The sequence below is a fragment of the Entelurus aequoreus genome, linkage group LG10, assembly GCF_033978785.1.
Source record: "Entelurus aequoreus isolate RoL-2023_Sb linkage group LG10, RoL_Eaeq_v1.1, whole genome shotgun sequence".
Lineage (NCBI taxonomy): Eukaryota > Metazoa > Chordata > Actinopteri > Syngnathiformes > Syngnathidae > Entelurus > Entelurus aequoreus.
This window is the reverse complement of record NC_084740.1, coordinates 77,907,036-77,930,667: the sequence shown is the minus strand read 5'-3', so window position 1 is coordinate 77,930,667 and position 23,632 is coordinate 77,907,036. Positions and strand designations below refer to the sequence as shown.

General features: G+C 39.2%; 1 protein-coding gene across 6 annotated transcripts in view; it reads right to left on the bottom strand.

The window, feature by feature from the left end:
• Positions 1 to 23,632, bottom strand: part of tbc1d4 (TBC1 domain family, member 4) — an 83,459-nt gene that overhangs the window by 58,636 nt on the left and 1,191 nt on the right. For all 6 annotated transcript variants that reach the window (XM_062061805.1, XM_062061803.1, XM_062061806.1 and 3 more), the window contains exons 2-3: positions 2,852 to 2,980; positions 2,555 to 2,777 (exon numbers count right to left, since the gene is read on the bottom strand). In XM_062061805.1, coding sequence (XP_061917789.1) covers positions 2,555 to 2,777; positions 2,852 to 2,980 — 352 coding nt within the window. The remainder of the gene's footprint in view (positions 1 to 2,554; positions 2,778 to 2,851; positions 2,981 to 23,632) is intronic.

Genomic DNA, 23,632 nt, shown 5'->3' with positions numbered 1-23,632 from the left:
TTTTCAAACTTTCACCATTTCCACATTTTTCAACCTATTCAAACCAATCCACCTTCAACACATTACACCATTCTGGAAATGTTATATATCATTTTCCTGTATCCCGCCTTCCGCCCGAATGCAGCTGAGATAGGCTCCAGCGACCCCCCGCGACCCCAAAAAGGGACAAGCGGTAGAAAATGGATGGATGGATTTTTCCAAGTTCAAAAAAATTCCAGGATTTTCCAGAATTCCTGCTTTTCCAAAGCCCTATTTCCACCCTTTTTTCTGGCGACTACTCTTCCCGCCTTCCGCCCGAATGCAGCTGAGATAGGCTCCAGCGACCCCCCGCGACCCCAGAAAGGGACAAGCGGTAGAAAAGGGATGGATGGATACTCTTTCCACATTTTTCAACGCATTTCAACCCACTTCAACCGTTCCACCGTCAAATCATTCCTCTTAATCAGGACAACGTTGTTTTTTGAGCTGGAAAAATTCCTGGTTGACCCAGAATTCCATTAATTCCGTAACACCATTTCTGAATTAAAAATGTTACTCCTTCAACATTTCTCGACCGTTTTGAAAAATTCCAACATCAACTATTTTAAATCATTCAGAAGATTAATTTTTTTTTAACCATTTTCAAAAAAATACCTCTTTTCCCAGAATTCCCAAATTTCCATGAAATTCCCATTAAAATAAATGGGACATTTTTCAAAGTTCCACAACTCCCACATTTTGTATCCGATTCAAACGGTTCCAAAATATTCAGCCTGTTCAACATTCAAACTATTCTTACATTCTGTCAGCATTTCAGTTCAACTTCAGCATTGAAGCATTCACACGCAATTCATTCAGGAATTGCCTCATCTAGTTTAACATTTAGAATGCATTACAAAAAATCCAACCATTGTGAGCTTTGATGACGTTATGACGTCTGTGTTGGTGACAGTTTGCCGCTGTCAGGGGCATGAAAGCAAAGGGAAGTAGGTACTGTTACATAGTTTTGATGGGATTTCAAAAACCTTACTATTGAACTGTGACTGTAAAAATAACTATCTCAACTTTTATGATGTATTGTATGAGCGACGGATTTAAATGAAAGAAATTTGGGGTTGTGAGCAATGTTCCCTCTAATTGTTGATGTGTGTGAGCAAAGGCAAAAAGTCCCTGAGCATTGAGTGGAGGCCATGTGAGCAACATCACACGTGCACACTGTGGCTACACCAGCAGCACACCTGTCCCAAACCTACCTAAATAACAACTTATCAATCCAATACACTTTATTTATATAGCACATTTACACAACAAGAATGTTTCCAAAGTGCTGCACAGCCATGTTAAAAATAATATTAAAAACAATATTAAAAACAATATTATGCTACACCAATGACTGAATAAAAACAAAGAATAAATGAATAGAAAACCAATACAGAGACAATATAAAAATAAATATAATTATAACTAAGTTACATCTCCATCCATCCATCCATTTTATACCGCTTGTCCCTTTCGGGGTCGCTGGAGCCTATCTCAGCTGCATTCGGGCGGAAGGCGGTGTACACCCTGGACAAGTCCCCACCTCATCGCAGGGCCAACACAGATAGACAGACAACATTCTCTTATTATTATAATTAAATGACAGCATTTCTAATAGAAGTGTTTAGGCCCACTTACAATGACAATAACAACAAATATTGTTTTTCATGAAGTGTGTACTTGTATTGTTTGTCTGGGTGGAGGTCCTGCTTTGGAAATAATGTGTAGCCCTTTCAGACACTGCATTTAGTTCCCATTCAAACATTCACATGTTGCACAATGAGATGTAAGCAGGGGATCATGTGTACATTCCTGCAACTTCCTGTTTGTAAAAAATATATTTTTATTAGTATTTATTTAATATACTAACAGCATTTCATGATTAATATTTATAAATGAAGATTCCGAATAAATGACACTAGAATAAGCACACATTTGATTGGTAAATCATAGTGTAACCACCTGGAATGACACTTTATATGTGGTGTTGGAGTTGTCCGACTTTTTGTGTGTCTGTAAACGCATCACTGGCTAAGTGCCATATGTGCATGTGTTGGCGCAAGTGAGAAAGAGCGAGCGGGTGCTGTTGATATAACAAAGTTGCTTTTGGTCTGGTTTGTACTGCAGAAAATGACCACTTTTGCTAGATATCATTTTTTTTACTAATGTTTTGGTGATGTGTTTATGGCCGACAATAAAGACTTTTGCTCAGTAAAGTGATGGATGGAATTCATGTCCTCAAAGCGTCTCGACAGACGTGACAATATTTGAACAATGATGACGAAAACTGTTTTCTCTGTCGTGTCCGTGTGTCGAAAATTGTTATGCGCTTATTTTTTTATTTGATTTTGTGCGTGGCATAGATTTGCTGTGCGCAGAGGACGCTTGAGCAGTGTGCAATTGCACAGGCGCGCACCTTAGAGGGAACGTTGGTTGTGACCCTAAACGGCCGCATAGTGTTTATGTGACGGATCGACCCGGAGTGTGGTTAAATGGAACCTACTCACAACGCTATTCCCATATTGGCATCTCTTACCCAACAAGTCGTTGCCTTCCAGACCTTCTGGCTCCTCGGTCTTCTCATTCAAAGTCGACGAGAGTGGATCTACTTCCCCGCCGATGGTGAACTCCACAGGGACCTTGTCTACGGAGCCTTTCTGGCCATTCATAAGGCGTTTGCGCTTAACCTCATGCTGGTGGAACTTTTCCACGCAGTCGTCAATGAGGGTGGAGGGCGCCTTCTTGTGCCCCACAGTCACCTGCGATTAGAAAAACGCGCTTTGAAGCGTAACAAGGTGGCGGATTGAAAAGGCTTCCCGTTGTCGCATCCGACCTTGCCACAGTAGAGCACTTCAAACTTCTGGGAGTTGTAGAAGGCCTCGTCGGCTTCCTGTTTTGGTTTGGCCTCTTCCTTTAGGGCTGATTTGGACACTTGGCGAATGCTGCTGATCACCTCAGGCACCTTTGAAAAAAATACAAAGCAGCGTGATGACGTCGTCATAATCAGTGTTCGGAAAAACGGTGTTACAGGTAACCAGTTATCATAGACCAGGGTTTCTACCAGTATCAGCAATGGAATGCTTTTTTATGCTGTTTTTAATGACACTTGGAAAAAAAATGTCATGCCCATGTTCAAACTCATTTTAGATGGGGGGCCACATGGAGAAAAATCGACTCCCAAGTGGGCTGGACTGGTAAAATCACGGCACCATAACTTAAAAATAAAGACAACTTCGGATTGTTTTCTTTGTTTAAAAATAGAACACACACATTCTGAAAATGTACAAATCATAATGTTGTTGGGGGTTTTTTACACTTACATGTTGCGGTTAATAGTATTCTATCTTTATTTGTCCTTATTTATACTTTCTGAATAAATGATGTGATAATGTTCATCAGTCAACTCATTGCTGTTCATTTTTAATCTATCAAGATAAAAAAAATATCAAATTCAAATTACAGGATGTTGTTTATGTATTTTGCTCATTTGCCTCAACTATCTACAAAGATACAAATAATTGCTATTGCGACATCTAGTGGACACATTTAGAACAGCAGTTTCTTTCATTTAAAAATTCCGGCTCATTTTTATACTTAGCAAACTCATCCCGCGGGCCGGATAAAACCTGTTAGCGGGCCTGATCCGTACGTTTGACACGCCTGTCCTACTGCATATACAGTACTGTAGTTTATTAAAAGCTTACAATTCTCTGTATCCACACAATTGTAAGCATTTCAGATCAAATCAAACTTTATTTATACAGCACTTTTCATGCAAACACAAAGCTGTACAAAAAAAACAGAAATATATAATAATAATAATAATAATGGAAGAAGAGAAGAAAACACGCACGCACACACGCACGCACGCACGCACGCACGCACGCACGCACGCACGCACGCACGCACTGCTGATTGGCTGTTACATGCGCTCTGAACACGCACTGCTGATTAAAGTTTGGGCACCCCTGTTGTAAACTATGTTTACACTGCAGGCTACAGTGGCCTAAATCAGATTTTTTTCCCAAACTTACTGTTAACACTATAAATAACATGTGATCTTTAATCAGACTCCAGTATAAACACGCACAGGCCCCAATTTGGCCCCAATGTGGCCTCAACGTCAATTGCACGCGCAATTCATTAGAGCGAAAACAAAGGAAGTTGACCGGATTCCGTAAATGAACAAGAAAGTCGCTACAACTACTACAAAATAAAATAAAAGTTGCAACACCTTAAAAATGAGTGCTTTTTTATATACAAATAAAGTGATATAATGTATGGATGGATATATAAAGTGTGACGGGTTCTAATTATTTATAGTAAAGGCAACACAGATATCAGCGTGAATCTACGTTAGCTTTATTTTTCCACTCACTTACGTAAACAACTTGCGTAACATGTAAGCTATTTCTTAGGAATCAAAATATATATTCATATATTACATATAGCCTATTACTTGGGCACTATTGACTAGTGATGCACCGAAAATTTGGCCGTGGAAAAAGCACTTTTCTCCCCAAAACCGGATGTTGTGATGACGTATCCACTCTTTTCCAGCGCACACGAATGACAAAGCTGGCAAAAAACGTCACATTCGGGTCGCATTGCCATTTAGACTGAAGTCACATTTAAAAAGATCAGATTCCAATCGGATTCCGACTACTTCTTAATGTGACCCAAATCTGATCAGATTTGTAGCACTTTGGAGCATTTAGACTGGCAAAAAAAAAAAAGTCAGATCTGTTTCAGTTGAGGGCAAAAATCAGATTTGGTGTGCCGTGTAAACAAGGCCTAATTAATACATGTTACGTGCGTTACAACGCCGCTACCAATGCGTTTGATGTAACGCATTGATGCGATTGTATGTCAACAAGACGGCATCAGAAGCACAGCAAGTTCAATGCAGACCAGAACTTTTTATTATTGAAAGCAACAACCAGCACCACACTAAATTGAACTTAAATTAAATTAAATAGGAAGAGGCGACATCACACAGCAAACAACATGTCGTGTAAGTACACACACACACACACACACACACACACACACACACACACACACACACACACACACACACACACACACACACACACACACACACACACACACACACACACACACACACACACACACACACACACACACACACACACACACACACACACACACACACACACACACACACACACACACATACACATAAACACTCCTGTTACTGCTAGGAGGGAATGATGAGCAAAAAATCAATGATTGAAGTGACAAGCTTGCAATCGTACAATATCCCCTTTGTGGACATGAGACAGCCATGGAAGCACATTCAATCTCTTTATTAACTAGCGCTAACACAATTTAGTGGAAAGATCCAACAGCACTGTCATCACTGCCGCTACTAAGCTAACAAACACAGCTGAGGTACAATGACATCACACATCACTTGGCAACAGCCACCGCCTTTTTCCAGGCACATACACACACTCCGCTCTCATGAAACGTCTCTCAACTGCATATGTCAGATATTTGAACTTGTTTTTTTAGGTAACACATTGATTGCTTTCCCTAGTAATTAATTCCCTTTATCAAAGAGTAAATGCGTTAGTACCATATTTTCTGGATTTAACAACTACATTTTAGAAGACTTTTTTTCTCTCCGTATATTAGCCCGGGGGTCAGCAACCCGCGGCTCTAGAACCGCACGGCTCTTTAGCGCCGCCCTAGCGGCTCCCTGGACCTCTTTCAGAGATGAGTGAAAATTGAAAAAGATGAAGAAAAAAAATGCATGTTTTGTTTTAATATATTATCTGTGGGAGAACTAACCTTCCTAATTGTTAGAAATCCCACTGTTATGTTACACATGCTTCACTGATGAGAGTATTTGGCAAGCACCGTTTTGTCCTACTAATTTCAGCGATCCTTGAACTCATCGTAGTTCGTTTACATGTACAACTTTCTCCGATGCTGCCAAAGAAAGACGTGTTTTATGCCACTCCTCTTTTGTCTCATTTTGTCCACCAAACATTTTATGTTGGGCATGAATGCACAAAGGTGATATTTGTTGATGTTATTGACTTGTTGGAGTGCTAATCAGGCATATTTGGTCAGTGCATGACTGCAAGCTAATCGATGCTAACATGCTATTTAGGCTAGCTGTATGTACATATTGCGTCATTATGCCTCGTTTGTAGCTATATTTGAGCTCATTTAATTTCCTTTACTTATGTCCTCTTTGTATTTAATTTATATTTGCATGTCTCATGACACATTATCTGTATGTAATATTGGCTGCAATTCTGATAGTTGTTTGTGTGCCATGTTGTTCCAGACCACAGCAAACGTTACCCAGCTTGGAAAGATTGTAATAAATCCATTAGAAGAAGACAGCCTGCCGTTTCCTTAAACTTGGGCACACACATCTATCACCTTTGGTCATTCTAAGCCAGTCAGTTCTCATCCTGTGAGAAGCCTCCATTTTACTAATGATTTCCAATGTTGCAAAAATGTGTAGAATAAAAATTCAAATACAACATTTCTGTCAACAAAGATTTGCGTCAGCCTTTGATAGTAGGCTACTATAGACACTTACATCATGTGTTGCTTTCATTACAACACTTATGTAAGACTTTTAATTTTTTGCGGCTCCAGATAATTTTGTTTTTTTACATTTTTGGTCCAATATGGCTCTTTCAACATTTTGGGTTGCCGACCCCTGTATTAGCCGCACCGGACTATAAGCCGCATATGTTGTGAAATGAGTTTCTTAAAAAAGATTTTGTAAATGTTTGTTTACATACCTTAATTGTTTCCCAACAGTGTCTGTAACACAGCAGTAAAACGGCTGATTAAACAAAACAAAAGTCCTCACCATGGACCCACTAGCTGCAGAAGCTAGTTCTCCAATCAGCTAAGCAGACTCAATAACTCCACGGGCACGTTTTGGTGAAATTACTGAGGAATTTGTTCAACTGAAACAATACAAAAAGAATAACATTGTAAGTTAATAATACTAAAACAGACACTTGTAAACGTGTTAGCATATAACTAATGCTAACAATGCTAGCTTGATTACATTACGGTAGCACGTACAAATATGCATGAAAACACCCCTACAGGCATCACATATGGGGTTGTTTTAGTACGCAGGAATTGTTTTAGTTATATTGTAAAACTTACAAACGTTGCTTGGCGTTAGGGCTGCAACTAACAACTAGTTTGATAATCGATTAATCTGTCAATTATTACCTCGATTAATAATCGTATAAAATAGACAAACTACATTTCTATCCTTTCTGGTATTTTATTGGAAAAAAACACCATACTGGCACCATACTTATTTTGATTATTGTTTCTCAGCTGTTGCAGTTTATAAATAAAGGTTTATAAAAAAAATAAAATAAAATACAAATAAAAAGTAGCATAGCATAGATCCAACGAATCAATTACTAAATTAATCGCCAACTATTTTTATAATCGATTTTAATCGATTAGTTGTTGCAGCCCTACTTGGAGTGATGAATAAAGAAATCATACAAGTTGAAACGCTACGGATGAAGAGTAGATGGAAGTCACTAAAAAGAAGGAAATATTGTAAACGTTCAAGACGCAGCACCTGCAGTGAGCAAACTTGTCCAACAGATGGCGCACTGTCTCTGTGGGTGAAACTTGTTTTCCAATATAAAACATTATGCCCGTTAGCAAAGAAAACTCCATCAAATGGCCGCACCGTTTTATAGGCTGCAGGGCTCAAAGCGTAGGAAAAAAGCAGCAGCTTATGGTAACAAGTAACTATAGTTAAATACCTCTTAAAAACAATTTTCACAGCACTTGTTATAAGAACCAATGCGGAAGAGGAGGGAGGTGATTAAAAGTAGTTTGATGATGAATTGATGTGTAAAGAAGTGAAGGCCAGAAGCAGGCAGGCTGGGGGACGCAGGAGGGAAGTCACAACATTTGGCTTGCGACTAACTGGAGCCTTTCAGGGTCACCGGCCGCAGCTGCTGTCGTAAAATTCAACAAATAGGTTTAAGTGACTCGCGTGCAGACAATCCGTGCCTGCGAACTATTGCGCAACCCTCCTGGAAAGCGCTGAAGTTGTAAAATATGGCCGACAAAACAACAGCCAAGGTTGCTCAGGCCTTCAGTTTTGTTTAGACGGCGGGAGTCAAAACTGGAAGTTGCCATCAATCGCAAGTGTGACTGATACAACTCCTACACTCAGCACCAACTTCAGGGTAAGGGGATGAAATTACACACATGACGACATCCCATAATTTGCATGACTGAACAATGAAGTGTCGGAAATGACCCGCACTGCCGCTAGCTCGAGAGCAGGCTTCGCTACACATCCAGAAATAAAGCTCTGTCAATCAGCTACAGGGTCACCACTTTGTCAACAAATGCGTGAGAAAATTGTTGAAGAAGAACATTTCTAAAGCAGCTATTGCAAGGAATTTAGGGATATCATCAAAAGATTCAGAGAATCTGGAGAAATCACTGCACGTAAGCGGCAAGGCTGAAAACCAACATTGAATACCCATGACTTTCGATCCCTCAGGCGGTACTGCATCAAAAAGCAACATCAGTGTGTAAAGGATATCACCACATGGGCTCAGGAACACTTCAGAAACCCACTGTCAGTAACTACAGTTGGTCGCTACATCTGTACGTGCAAGTTAAAACTCAACTATGCAAAGCCGTAGCCATTTATCAACAACACCCAAAAACGCCGCCGGCTTCGCTGGGCCTGAGCTCATCTAAGATGGACTGATGCAAGGTGGAAAAGTGTTTTGTGTTCGGACGAGTCCACATTTCAAATTGTTTTTGGGAAATGTGGCGGAACAAAGAGGAAAAAAACCACCCGGATCGTTCTAGGCGCAAAGTGTAAAAGGCAGCATGTGTGATGGTATGGGGGTGTATTAGTGCCCAAGACATGGGTAACTTACACATCTGTGAAGGCACCATTAATGCTGAAAGGTACATACAGCTTTTGGAGCAACATATGTTGCCATCCAAGCAACGTTACCATGGACGCCCCTGCTTATTTCAGCAAGACAATGCCTAGCCACATGTTACAACAGTGTGGCTTCATAGTAAAAGAGTGCGGGTACTAGACTGGCCTGCCTGTAGTCCAGACCTGTCTCCCATTGAAAATGTGTGGCGCATTATGAAGCCTAAAATAGCACAACGGAGACTGAGTGTTGTTAAAAGGAAAGGCCATGTAACACAGTGGTAAAAATGCCCCTGTGACAACTTTTTTGCAACGTGTTGCTGCCATTAAATTCTAAGTTAATGATTATTTGCCAAAAAAAATGAAGTTTCTCAGTGTGAACATGAAATATCTTGTCTTTGCAGTCTATTCAATTGAATATAAGTTGAAAAGGATTTGTTGTATTCTCTTTTTATTTACCATTTACACAACTTCACTGCTTTTGGCTTTTGTATTGTTTGGTATATAAATGACAATAAAACTATTTCAAACGGGTTACAAAGGCTTCTAATTCGGCTGCTGAAGTATAATAATAACATATTGCGTAATTTCAAGTTTTATTATTTTCTCAAAACTATTATTAATCTACTCGCTAATTTACTATTATATGTGGTTACTTTCTGTTGTAACATTGTTCTATTTACACTCTTCCCTTGTTGGATACGTTACATTAGTTTTGGGTGATACCACAAGTTATGATCAAATATTTACAGGAGCAGTATTGATCATAACAATGCCGATACTGATACTTAAACTTTTCAAGGTCATCGAATGATTCCATTTTTGATCACAATTAGAATCAGACACAAACACAGGATGGCGGTGTAACCAGGGCCCTAACCAGGAATACCAGGGTAAAAATTGGTGGTCCAAAGGGAGCTTTGAAAGGTTGAAATCATGGGTATCTCAGCACCGTATGAATAATATCACCTTTAGCAACACAATGAACATCCACTTTGTTTAATTACTATGCTGAAATTTAGTGTATGAAGCGATTTCAATATCATAAAAACATAAGATAACTTGAAAAACTCCGACAGGGATTTGAACCTAAGACCTTCTGCTTAGTATTTCAAGTGTTGGTGACGAGAGCCACCAGAAGTCACAGGAGAAAAGCTGTTTTCATATTCTAATCCGTAAAGGAGCGTTACGAGGAATACGTTTGGGGTAAAAATGTCTTTGGACGCGCCTTGTCATTGAATAATTGACATTTGACATGTGCTTCTTTACACAAAACGGGGCCCTCCAGGGATAGCGAAGTCCTACACACAGCGCGTGATCAGAGTTTAGGGCGGGGCGGCACCTGACTGACATGACAGTATTATACCCACAGCTAAAACCAACATTAGTACTCTCTTCATCGAAGACGTGGAACACAAATGTAGGAACACACATTAAGGTGAGTTGAGTTCATGAAAAGTTTTACTGCACATAAACATTACCAACTGTTTCCCAAACAACACACAAGACACCTAGAGGTAGTTGTAGGGTGTGTCCTCAGCTAAATGATGGATAGTTCATAGTAATGGACCCTTATTGTGCACTCTCACTTACAGTAACATTGATATTATATATGTGGGCCGATAGATATAAATGCCATTAAATGTAGCTTTGATGTAGCACGCTACTTTTGTAGTGTAGCTTGCTACAATTCTCCGGAAATAGATTCCAGTGTTTCCCACACATTCATTTATTTGTGGCGGCCTGCCACGAAAGAATTACATCCGCCACAAATTAAAAAAAATAAATAAATAAAAATAAAAAAATAAAAAATGTTTTTTTTTTTTTTTGTCCTGTCCAGCTTCTCAGGCAAATCATATAGTTGATGTAGATGCCCGTATCGGCTGTTCAGATTTACTTTACAAAAGAGAAGTGTAGGATACTTCTCTTGTTGCCTTATTTGTATTTGACCACTACTGTTTTCTGTTTATTTGTTACTGACTGTGACAGGACACCTCTGCCTCTGTTTCACTTTATGTTGCTGGTAAATAATATGGTTGTAGTAGTAGGCTAAAGTTAAATTATTTAGTATGCACTAATTAAAGGGGCAGAGCTTTAAGAGACATTTTAGCTTTTATATTTTATAAGATATATTTTTTTGTAAGAACCACAATTAATAAATATATTTCAGTGAATAACTTATTGTTCAAATCTGTATATAAATATGTACATAAAGTGTTGTAATTATATTGTGAAATGGACGGATGGATGGACGTTTAAAAGAAACTGCTATTATTAATTAGTAAGTATACATTTTTTAGCCTTTTTAGAGAAAATCAAATCATTGTAGTAAATTATGCAAATTACTCGATGATGCCATGGTGACCACGCCCATAGCCACGCCCCCACCGCCACAGGTATCTTGGCAGTTTATGGGAAACACTGGATTCTCCTGTAGTTTATACATTTAATCGAGACTAACTTGTCGCTTAGCTTACTACATTTTCCAAGTAGCTTGCCCATCACTGTCAAAATGAGTACCGTTCAATACCGGTACTAGGGCTGGGCGATATGGACGAAAAAGTATATCTCGATATATTTTCACTTAATCTCGATATTCGATATATATCCCGATACATTTTTCGGTGAAAGTATACAAATAAAGATATTCCTTTTTGAGCGATATTCAGTGAAATTGAAGTGAATGACGACTGTACTGTAAACACTTTTATTAACCAGTTAGTCAAGATGGGTATTAACAACACAGAAAAGAAACTGTTTAAAGGCCTACTGAAAGCCACTACTAGCGACCACGCAGTCTGATAGTTTATATATCAATGATGAAATCTTAACATTGCAACACATGCCAATACGGCCGGGTTAACTTATAAAGTGACATTTTAAATTTCCCGCGTAATATCCTGCTGAAAACGTCTCGGTATGATGACGTCTGCGCGTGACGTCACGGATTGTAGCGGACATTTTTGGGACAGCATTGTGGCCAGCTATTAAGTCGTCTGTTTTCATCGCAAAATTCCACAGTATTCTGGACATCTGTGTTGGTGAATCTTTTGCAATTTGTTCAATGAACAATGGAAACAGCAAAGAAGAAAGCTGTAGGTGGGAAGCGGTGTATTAGCGGCCGGCTGCAGCAACACAAACACGTAGCCGGTGTTTCATTGTTTACATTCCCGAAAGATGACAGTCAAGCTTTACCATTGGCCTGTGGAGAACTGGGACAACAGAGACTCTTACCAGGAGGACTTTGAGTTGGATATGCAGACGCGGTACCGTGAGTATGCAGCTGCGGCTTCCAAACATTTGATCGCTTGCCCGTACGTGCGTGCCGCTATGTGCATGTCACGTACGTAACTTTGGGGAAATATATGTGCTGTATGAACTTTGCGGAGGTGAACGGTACTTTGGGCTGTGGGATTGAGTGTGTTGTGCGGGTGTTTGATTTGTATTGGCGGGTTATATGGACGGGAGGGGGGAGGTGTTTGTTATGCGGGATTAATTTGTGTCATATTAAATATAAGCCTGGTTGTGTTGTGGCTAATAGAGTATATATATATGCCTTGTGTTTATTTACTGTTTTAGTCATTCCCAGCTGAATATCAGGTCCCACCCGCCTCTCACAGCATCTTCCCTATCTGAATCGCTTCCACTGCCCTCTAGTCCTTCACTCTCACTTTCCTCATCCACGAATCTTTCATCCTCGCTCAAATTAATGGGGAAATTGTTGCTTTCTCGGTCTGAATCGCTCACGCTGCTGGTGGCCATGATTGTAAACAATGTGCAGATGTGAGGAGCTCCACAACCTGTGACGTCACGCTACTTCCTGTACAGGCAAGGCTTTTTTATCAGCGACCAAAAGTTGCAAACTTTATCGTCGATGTTCTCTACTAAATCCTTTCAGCAAAAATATGGCAATATCGCGAAATGATCAAGTATGATACAAAATGTATCAAACTCAGATAAAACAAATACATTTGCAGGTAGACACTTTTTAATGTCCCTTCCTGGTTCGATGACCCGCCCTATCTTACCTCTGATTGGCCGGTCCCTAACCAATCATGACTCATCATTACGGCTAAGCGATATATGGATATACTGGATATATCGCGGGTTTGTCTCTGTGCGATATAGAAAATGACTATATGGTGATATTGGAGTATACGTTCTCACACAGTTGCTTTTAGCTGCGGGGCATTACACTACAGGCTCTTCTCACTCTTTCTTGTCTCTCCTTCTCACAGAGACTTAAACAAGCGCACCTTCTTACATACGTCACATACGTATACGCCCTCGCGGAGCAGAGAGGTAGCGGCATGGGTAATGTTAGCTGTGGTGCGAGTGGTAATACGAGAGAGAGAAGGTGCGAATCTGGTAACAAATGAAGGAAGAATTCATTCCCAAGAAAAATAGCAGGGGGTCCATCGTCTGGCGGTGGTTTGGCTTCAAGCGGGAAGATAAAAGTGTTTGATAAAAGCCAACACCAAGAATAGACATTTGAAAGGCAATTTCAAATGTCTAAAGAATAGTGAACAACAGGCTGAATAAGTGTACGTTATATGAGGCATAAATAACCAACTGGTATGTTAACCTCACATATTATGGTAAGAGTCATTCAAATAACTATAACATATAGAACATGCTATACGTTTACCAAACAATCTGTCACTCCTAATCGCTAAATCCCATGAAATCTTATACGTCTAGTCTCTTACGTGAATAATATTATTTTATATTTTACGCTAATGTGTTCATCATTTCACACGTAAGTCGCTCCTGAGTATAAGTCGCACCCCCGGCCAAACTATGAAAAAAACTGGGAAAAATACGGTGTATATATATATATATATATATACATATTAGAGATCTCCGGCCAATAAATGCTTTAAAATGTAATATCGGAAATTATCAGTATTGTTTTTTTAATTATCGGTATCGGTTTTTTATTTTATTTATTTTTATTTTTTATTAAATCAACATAAAAACACAAGATACACTTACAATTAGTGCACCAACCCACCCCATTTACACTCATTCACACAAAAGGGTTGTTTCTTTCTGTTATTAATATTCTGCTTCCTACATTATATATCAATAGATATCAATACAGTCTGCAAGGGATACAGTCCGTAAGCACACATGATTGTGCGTGCTGCTGCTCCACTAATAGTACTAACCTTTAACACTTCATTTGACTCATTTTCATTCATTTCTAGTTTCTATGTAACTGTTTTTATATTGTTTTACTTTCTTTTTTGTTTATAATTTATTTATCTTATTTTATGAATTTTTTAAAAAGGACCTTATCTTCACCATACCTGGTTGTCCAAATTAGGCATAATAATGTGTTAATTCCACGACTGTATATATCGGTATCGGTTGATATCGGTATCGGTAATTAAGAGTTGGACAATATCGGAATGTCATCCTCAAGCTCGGGTCCTCCACCAGAGGCCTGGGAGTTTGAGGGTTCTGCGCAGTATCTTGGTTGTTCCTAGGACTGCGCTCCTCTGGACTGAGGCTTCAGATGTTCCTGGGATCTGTTGGAGCCACTTTCCCATGTTGGGGGTTACTGCCCCCAAGCGCCCCCACTACCACGGGGACCGCGCTAGCCTTGACCTATATATATATATATATATATATATATATATATATATATATATATATATATATATATATATATATATATATATATATATATATATATATATATATATATAAAAACACCGACTGATTCATCTAAAAAATATTATACTATAAGACTTTTAATTCTGGTGGAGCTATTTTTAGGCATGAGTGTGTACTGTACACAGTATATGGCTTTGTTCAGCTTGTCGAAAGGCACTTGAGTCAAGTCATGTGTCATGTGCTTTTCCATGGGCACAAATGGACACGGGTTCATGTACCATTCCAAAACAAAAGAGCAGTTATGTCACTTTGGCTTGGTGCGGGCCTGATGGCCACTTAATAAGGTCAGATGCAAAAGCTCTACAAGAGATGTTGCATTTATAAAAAGCTATTAATAGGGTTTTGGTGGCCTGGATGTGTTCCAAGTGAGGACAGAGGTGCTGGGATCATGTTGCAAACTGGCAAAGGGGACAATGCGGTTGTATTTTATCTCTTGACAGGACATAAAATGTGCAATGCCACGTGGCCCCCGCAAAAAATGGGTGAAAGGTTACAACTAAACTCTGAAAGCAGCGAGATGTGTGAAAAATATTCTAGAGCAGATTTATTATGGAGAAATGATGGCACAAAAGGCTTTTGGGTTAATATGTAACTTGGAAAAAAACCAACAAAGGCTTGAATGAGCTCGCTTTTCAAGTCAAGCAAGCAGCCAACCAGTCAAACCAGAGTCAAAGTGTTCATATTCTCCTCCAGTACGTACAGTATGCCCCCCCACACACACAACAGTCCTTATCCTCTACTGATCTTCATTACAAACCGCCCTGCGACACACCAGGAGGATCCTTGTGCGGTAAACACTCCCCACGTCACGTTTACGGCTAATAATAGCTGTGAAATTGTGCGTGTCACCCCCTTGAAATAACACCTCGTCCTGCGGGGCACAAACAGGAAAGTCATCAATAAAAAACCACCGCCAGAAGTTCCTGCACTGGGTAGGAGAAGAACATTGCACATGTGTGGCTCGCTCGCAGACCGCCAAACCCGTTTCTGGTTGCACAACAAGTCGAGCCGAGGTACAGTTTGAGGCTGCAACGCTGCGGAATGTGAGGAGGAATTCAAAAAAGGGAAACGGGAACACTCCACAAAAATGTCATTACAAGGTCACTTTTTTTTTTAGTCGATAAAAAACTTGAATCGAAGTAGCGCGCAGTAGCGTGCATGGGGGGTGGTACCCCTTAGAGCAGTGGTTCTTAACCTGGGTTCGATCGAACCCTAGGGGTTCGGCGGAGTCTCCGCCACGGAGGTAAAGACACATCCGACTTGTCGTGTAAATAAAAACTTCTCCCTATCGGCGTATTATGCATACCCCCAAACAATCTTCCCTCTAATTTTCCATCTGATTTGCAGATTGTTTGATTGATCAATTGAAACTTTGACTAGCAGATTGCAAAGGAAGAGAATACACAGTACAGTTTACACAGTACAGTACATATTCCGTACAATTGACCACTAAATGGTAACACCCCAATAAGTTTTTCAACTTGTTTTATTCGGGTCCACGTTAATCAATTCATGGTAATGTGTGTAAGGTGTGTCATTTGTGTTGGTTTTGTTCTTTGAACAAGGTGATGTTCATGCACGCTTCATTTTGTGCACCAGTAAAAAAAACAGTGTTTCCCACACATTCATTTATTTGTGGCGGCCCGCCACGAAAGAATTACATCCGCCACAAATAAAAAAAATAAAAATACATTTTTTTTTTTTTAATTTTTTTTTTTTTTAATTTTTTTTTTTTTTTTGTCCTGTCCGGCTTCTCAGGCAAATCATATTGTTGATGTAGATAACAATATAGGCTGTTCAGATTTACTTCACAAATACTTCTCTTGTTGCCTTATTTGTATTTGACCACTACTGTTTTCTGTTTATTTGTTACTGACTGTGGCAGGACACCTCTGCCTCTGTTTCACTTTATGTTGCTGGTAAATAATATGCTTGTAGTAGTAGGCTAAAGTTAAATTATTTAGTATGCACTAATTAAAGGGGCAGAGCTTTAAGACACATTTTAGCTTTTATATTTTATAAGATATATTTTTTGTAAGAACCACAATTAATAAATATATTTCAGTGAATAACTTATTGTTCAAATCTGTATATAAATATGTACATAAAGTGTTGTAATTATAATGTAAAATGGATGGATGGATGGACGTTTAAAACAAAACTGTTATTATTAATTAGTAAGTATACATTTTTTGAGCCTTTTTAGAGAAAATCATATTGTAGTAAATTATACAAATTACTGGATGATGTCATGGTGACCACGCCCATAGCCACGCCCCCACCGCCACAGGTATCTTGGCAGTTTATGGGAAACACTGAAAACATATAACATTTTCTTGAATTTGAAGAAAAAACATTTTATTTTTCACTAAAGAAGGGTTGGGTGAATGCGCATATGAAACGGGTGGTGTTCGATACCTCCAACAAGGTTAAGAACCACTGCCCTAGAGTCTGAAGGGCCACCCCACTCAGAATTGAGTGATTTGAAGCAATGTTTTTCAAACTGCGGTGCGTGTACCACTCGGGCTTCATCTAGTGGTGCGTCAAAGAATTGCTTAATTCATTCCCCAAACTACCACCCGCAGTTTACTTTTAACTTGAATTAAGAGGTTACCGTATTTTACGGACCGTAGGGCACACCGGATTATAAGGCGCACTGCCGATGAAGGGTCTATTTTGGATCTTTTTTCATATATTAAGCACACCGGATTATAGGGCGCATTAAAGGAGTCTTTTTTTTTTCTAAATGTAAAAGACTTCCTAGTGGTCTACATAACATGTAATGGTGGCTCTTTGCTCAAAATGTTGCATAGATGATGTTTTACTCATCTTCAAGTCGCTTTCTGACAGTCGCTTCAGGATGCGCCGTTTTGTGGGCGCTCTTATTTACGTGCCTCCACTTGGACAGCGTCTTCTCCCCGCCATCTTTGTTGTAGCGGTGTAGCGTGCAAGGACGGGAGTGGAAGAAGTGTCAAAAGATGGCGCTAACTGTTTTAATGACATTCAGACTTTACTTCAATCAATAACGGAGCAGCATCTCCTCATCCGGAAACAACAACACAGGAAATGTGTCCCGTGAAAAAGCGTCCCGCCGGAACTCTAACAACTAAAGTTCCTTGGGTGAATAATGTAAACTCACTACACCGGTATGTTTTAGTGCTTTCATGGTGAGTTTACTGACAGGTATAAGCAAGAACTTTACACTACTTTATATTAGAAATTGCAATAGCAGAGGATGAATGTCACATAACAAGAAGATAGAGGAAAAAGAAGCTTATCGACTCACAAACGCGCGCAATTTTTCAGGACTTCTACAGATCCCAAATACAGATCAGCAAGTACCAGAAGGTAAGAAAAGTTGCTTTTGTATAATATTGCGAAACAAAACGTCAGATAATATGTCTTACCTTATACACACACCATAATAATAATCGCATGTTTAATGCGTCGACAATTATTAAAGCGGTGCGGCTTCATAGCTTACCAAAGTCGCAGTAAAACATTTTGACAGTGTGTAATGTTCTATATTTTCATTTTAAAATGTTGGTGTTCATTTGAGACATATTGCAATCATAGTGCTGTCTACACTTATCTCTTATGTTTGACTGCCATCTACTGGTCACACTTATCATTACACCATGTACCAAATAAAATAGCTTCGAAGTGAGTAAACTCAACCAAACGTATTCTTTACATTAGACGCACCGGGTTATAAGGTGCACTGTCGAGGTTTGAGAACGAAAAAAGGATTTTAAGTGCGCCTTATAGTCCGGAAAATACAGTGTAGAATTTCGGTATGCCACCTGATGGGTGAGGGCCACAGTGACCTCGTGCATCACACACGTTTGGACAACCTTTCCAATTAATGGTTCAAATAATCACAAACCAACACAGAACAATATGTGATACAAAAACACACAACTTGCCTACTGAACTATGTGGACATTATAGAAAATGTCTAATAGTACCATTCATAATTCAAAAATACACCCATTTACTTGGCCTGATGGGTAATATGCAAAACACTCTCCACAATTCGACATGTTTGACGCATTTTAGTTGCTTAAGGGACATTGATAGAAAATGGAGGGATGGCTAGGTGTTTCTGAGAGATTACACAACTTTAAGGAGGTCGTCAGGAAAGTAAACAAGGTAGGAATGGTTCACAAACACTTAATATTCAATGTTTTATCGCTTATACTTCATATTGTAGTGGTGGGCAATTCTTATCCGGAGCGCACACATTCAGGTGGCGGCCAATCTAAATGGCGAGCAATCTTTATCTGCACGCACATACTCGGGTGGCGGGTATTCTTTTCTGACCGATGATGAGCAGCCAGGTTCCAGACGTCTGTGGTCCTTCACTGGGCGTACATTATTTTAGTTCCAATATGTATTTATTTTTACACAAAGCTTGTTTCAAGTGTTTGCCTGCCAACACAAGAAACAGGCGCATTCTTCTGTTTTGAAGGTTATTTCAGTCCTACCATCTTTTTATTCCACCGTGATTGGAGTTCCACTCAGTCTAGATCAGAGGTCGGCAACTTAAAATGTTGAAAGAGCCATATTGGACCAAAAATACAAAAAATCAAATCTGTCTGGAGCCGCAAAAAAATCAAAGCCTTATTTAAGTCTTATAATGAAGGCAACACATGATGTAAGTGTTCATATTAGCCTACTATCAAAGGCTGGCGCATATCTTTGTTGACAAAATTTTTTTACATTTTTATTCTACACATTTTTGCAACATTGGAAATCATTAGTAAAATGGAGGCTTCTTACAGGATGAGATAACTTCTGGAACTGACTGGCTCAGAATGGCCAAAGGTATAGATGTGTGTGTGTCCAAGTTAAAGGTATAGATGTGTGTGTGTCCAAGTTAAAGGTATAGATGTGTGTGTGTCCAAGTTAAAGGTATAGATGTGTGTGTGTCCAAGTTAAAGGTATAGATGTGTGTGTGTCCAAGTTAAAGGTATAGATGTGTGTGTGTCCAAGTTAAAGGTATAGATGTGTGTGTGTCCAAGTTAAAGGTATAGATGTGTGTGTCTCCAAGTTAAAGGTATAGATGTGTGTGTGTCCAAGTTAAAGGTATAGATGTGTGTGTGTCCAAGTTAAAGGTATAGATGTGTGTGTGTCCAAGTTAAAAGTATAGATGTGTGTGCGTCCAAGTTAAAAGGTATAGATGTGTGTGTGTCCAAGTTAAAAGGTATAGATGTGTGTGCGTCCAAGTTAAAAGGTATAGATGTGTGTGCGTCCAAGTTAAAAGGTATAGATGTGTGTGCGTCCAAGTTAAAAGGTATAGATGTGTGTGCGTCCAAGTTAAAAGGTATAGATGTGTGTGCGTCCAAGTTAAAAGGTAGATGTGTGTGCGTCCAAGTTAAAAGGTATAGATGTGTGTGTGTGTCCAAGTTAAAAGGTATAGATGTGTGTGCGTCCAAGTTAAAAGGTATAGATGTGTGTGCGTCCAAGTTAAAAGGTATAGATGTGTGTGCGTCCAAGTTAAAAGGTAGATGTGTGTGCGTCCAAGTTAAAAGGTAGATGTGTGTGCGTCCAAGTTAAAAGGTATAGATGTGTGTGCGTCCAAGTTAAAAGGTATAGATGTGTGTGTGTCCAAGTTAAAAGGTATAGATGTGTGTGTGTCCAAGTTAAAAGGTATAGATGTGTGTGTGTCCAAGTTAAAGGTATAGATGTGTGTGTGTCCAAGTTAAAGGTATAGATGTGTGTGTCCAAGTTAAAGGTATAGATGTGTGTGTCCAAGTTAAAGGTATAGATGTGTGTGTCCAAGTTAAAGGAAACTGCAGGCTGTCTTCTTCTAATGGACTTATTACAATCCTTGCAAGCTGGGTAACGTTTGCTGTGGTCTGGAACAACATGGCACACAAACAACTATCAAAAATGCAGCCAATATTACATACAGATATAATGTAATCAGACATGTGTGACTGCCATCTACTGGTCTCAATTATCATTACGCCATGTACCAAATAAAATAGCTTCGAGGTCGGTAAGCACAACCAGAATGAATACGTACATTAGGCGCAGCGGGTTATAAGGCGCACTGTCGAGTTTTGAGAAAATAAAAGGATTTTGAGTGTTCCTTTACAGTCCGTAAAATACGGATTTGTTAAAAGTCAATTTTCTAGTGGACTTGTTACGCCATTAAATGTGTCAACTGTGACCATAGATCGACTTTTAACCCACTGTGACAAATCTGGTCCGACTAAGGTTTTATTTGCAGCCTAACAGTCCAATTCCAGTCTGACGAGACATGTAGCGTCTCTGGTGTGTCCCACCGCAGAGAGGGAATAAAATAGGCACAGAGCTGGATTAACTTTCTCTTCTAAATTCCAGTGCGCTCGTTCGCTGGCTTCATCATCATCATCATCATCATCATCATCTGATGGCCTAAATACTTAATGCCAAAACAGGTTTCCACCCACCAATAATCTACAGTATGTGATTAGAAAAACACGGTCAATGGCACAAAAATGTGAAGGCGGGACGCTAACCTATGAAAGCTGGAACTTGTCACCTCTCAGACTTGTTCTAATTCCAATATTTAGACTGAGCCCGTCTTCAGTGTCAATATTAAACTGTGATAATACCTTTTTTTTTTTTAAAACAGTGTTCGCATATTTGGGAGGTTTCTAACCTTTTTATGGCTGTTAATTGAAAGCGTGGATCTACGTTTTTTTTCAACTCACTTACGTCAACAATTTACGCAATCTACGTAACATGTAAGTAGGGCTGGGCGATATATCGAGTTTGTAAGATATATCGATATATTTTTAAACAAGATATGAATTAAGAAAATATCGTAATATCCATATAATTTATTTCACGTTAAAATGACCGAACGCCGCTTATTTGTTGTGTTCCTTGTTCTTCCTCTCCATGGCTACTAAACCCCTCCCCTTCCTAGGGATGATGTTCGAAACCGGTTCTCCCGGTTGTTCGATGAGAAAAGAACCGATTCCATGGACTCGAATCGCTTTTTGAGAACCGGGTCCCGTTATCGAGGCCACTATAGTAAAGAAAAAGAGTTGGTTCATTATTCGAATCCTTGGGAACGAATCCCTTTTTTTTACTAGGAAATGCCCTGTGGCACGTCCCAGGAAATGACGTAGCTCAGTCATTAGGCGGTAGATACAGAAAGCAGCAACAGCAATGGACCGGAAAAAAAACGCCTAAAGGCATGGCTTATGTGTGAAATGATTAACACATTAGCGTAAAATATCAAATAATATTATTGATGTCATTCACGTAAGAGACTAGACGTATAAGATTTCATGGGATTTAGCGATTAGGAGTGACAGATTGTTTGGTAAACGTATAGCATGTTCTATATGTTATAGTTATTTGAATGACTCTTACCATAATATGTTACGTTAACATACCAGTTGGTTATTTATGCCTCATATAACGTACACTTATTCAGCCTGTTGTTCACTATTCTTTAGACATTTGAAATTGCCTTTCAATTGCCTTTGGCTTTTATCAAATACATTTCCCCCAAAAATGTGACTTATACTCCAGTGCGACTTATATAGTACTCTGTATTTTATGCTGCTGCTGTCACATATACTGTAATATTGTACATGGTAATTGTTATATATTGTATATATGTTATAGACATAATATATCTGTATATATAATATACTGTACACATATTTATATATTCGTATATATGTTATATTTTATATCGCTATATTTAGTCTATTTATACCTGCATTGTCCTTTCCATCCTTACACTTTCCATTATTGTAACTCGGCTACTGAGTTGAACAATTTCCCTTGTGGATCATTAAAGTTAGTCTAAGTCTAATATGTTTTTTTCTTCTTTATTATGCATTTTCGGCCGGTGCGACTTATTCGGGCGGAAGGCGGGGTACACCCTGGACAAGTCCCCACCTCATCGCAGGGCCAACACAGATGGACAGACAACATTCTCTTATTATTATAATCAAATGACAGCAGTCATTTCCATTTCTAATAGAAGTGTTTAGGCCCACTTACAATGACAATAACAACAAATGTTGTTTTTCATGAAGTGTGTACTTGTATTGTTTGTCTGGGTGGAGGTCCTGCTTTGGAAATAATTTGTACCCCTTTCAGAGATCGCATTTAGTTCCCATTAAAACATTCACATGTTGCACAATGAGATGTAAGCAGGGGATCATGTGTACATTCCTGCAACTTCCTTTTTATTAGTATTTATTTAATATACTAACAGCATTTCATAATTAATATTTATCAATTAAGATTCCTAATAAATGACACTAAAATAAGCACACATTTGATTGGTAAGTCATAGTGTAACGACCTGGAATGACACTTTATGTGCGGTGTTGGAGTTGTCCGACTTTTTGTGTGTCTGTAAACGCATCGCTGGCTAAGTGCCATATGTGCATGTGTTGGCGCAAGTGAGAAAGAGCGAGCGGGTGCTGTTGATATAACAAAGTTGCTTTTGGTCTGGTTTGCACTGCAGAAAATGGCCACTTTTGCTAGATATAATTTTTTTTTACTAATGTTTTGGTGATGTGTTTATGGTCGACAATAAAGACTTTTGGTCAGTAAAGTGATGGATGGAATTCATGTCCTCAAAGCGTCTCGACGGACGTTACAATATTTGAACAAAACTGTTTTCTCTGTCGTGTCCGTGTGTCGAAAATTGTTATGCGCTTCTTTTTTTTATTTGATTTTGTGCGTGGCGTAGATTTGCCGTGCGCAGAGGACGCTCGAGCAGTGCGCAATTGCACAGGCGCGCACCTTAGAGGGAACGTTGCTCCGGAGCGATTTATAGTCCGAAAAATACGGTAATCTCCCACGCCACACCAGACTGTATCTTAGTGTGCCGCGGCACAGTGGTTGAAAAACACTGCCTTAGACCACTCTGAAGTCCTCTATTATGATGTTTACAGCCATTAGGGGGCATACTTTCATGGGTTCAAAGGGTTGCTGTGATTTGCTGTGATGCAGTGGGCAACA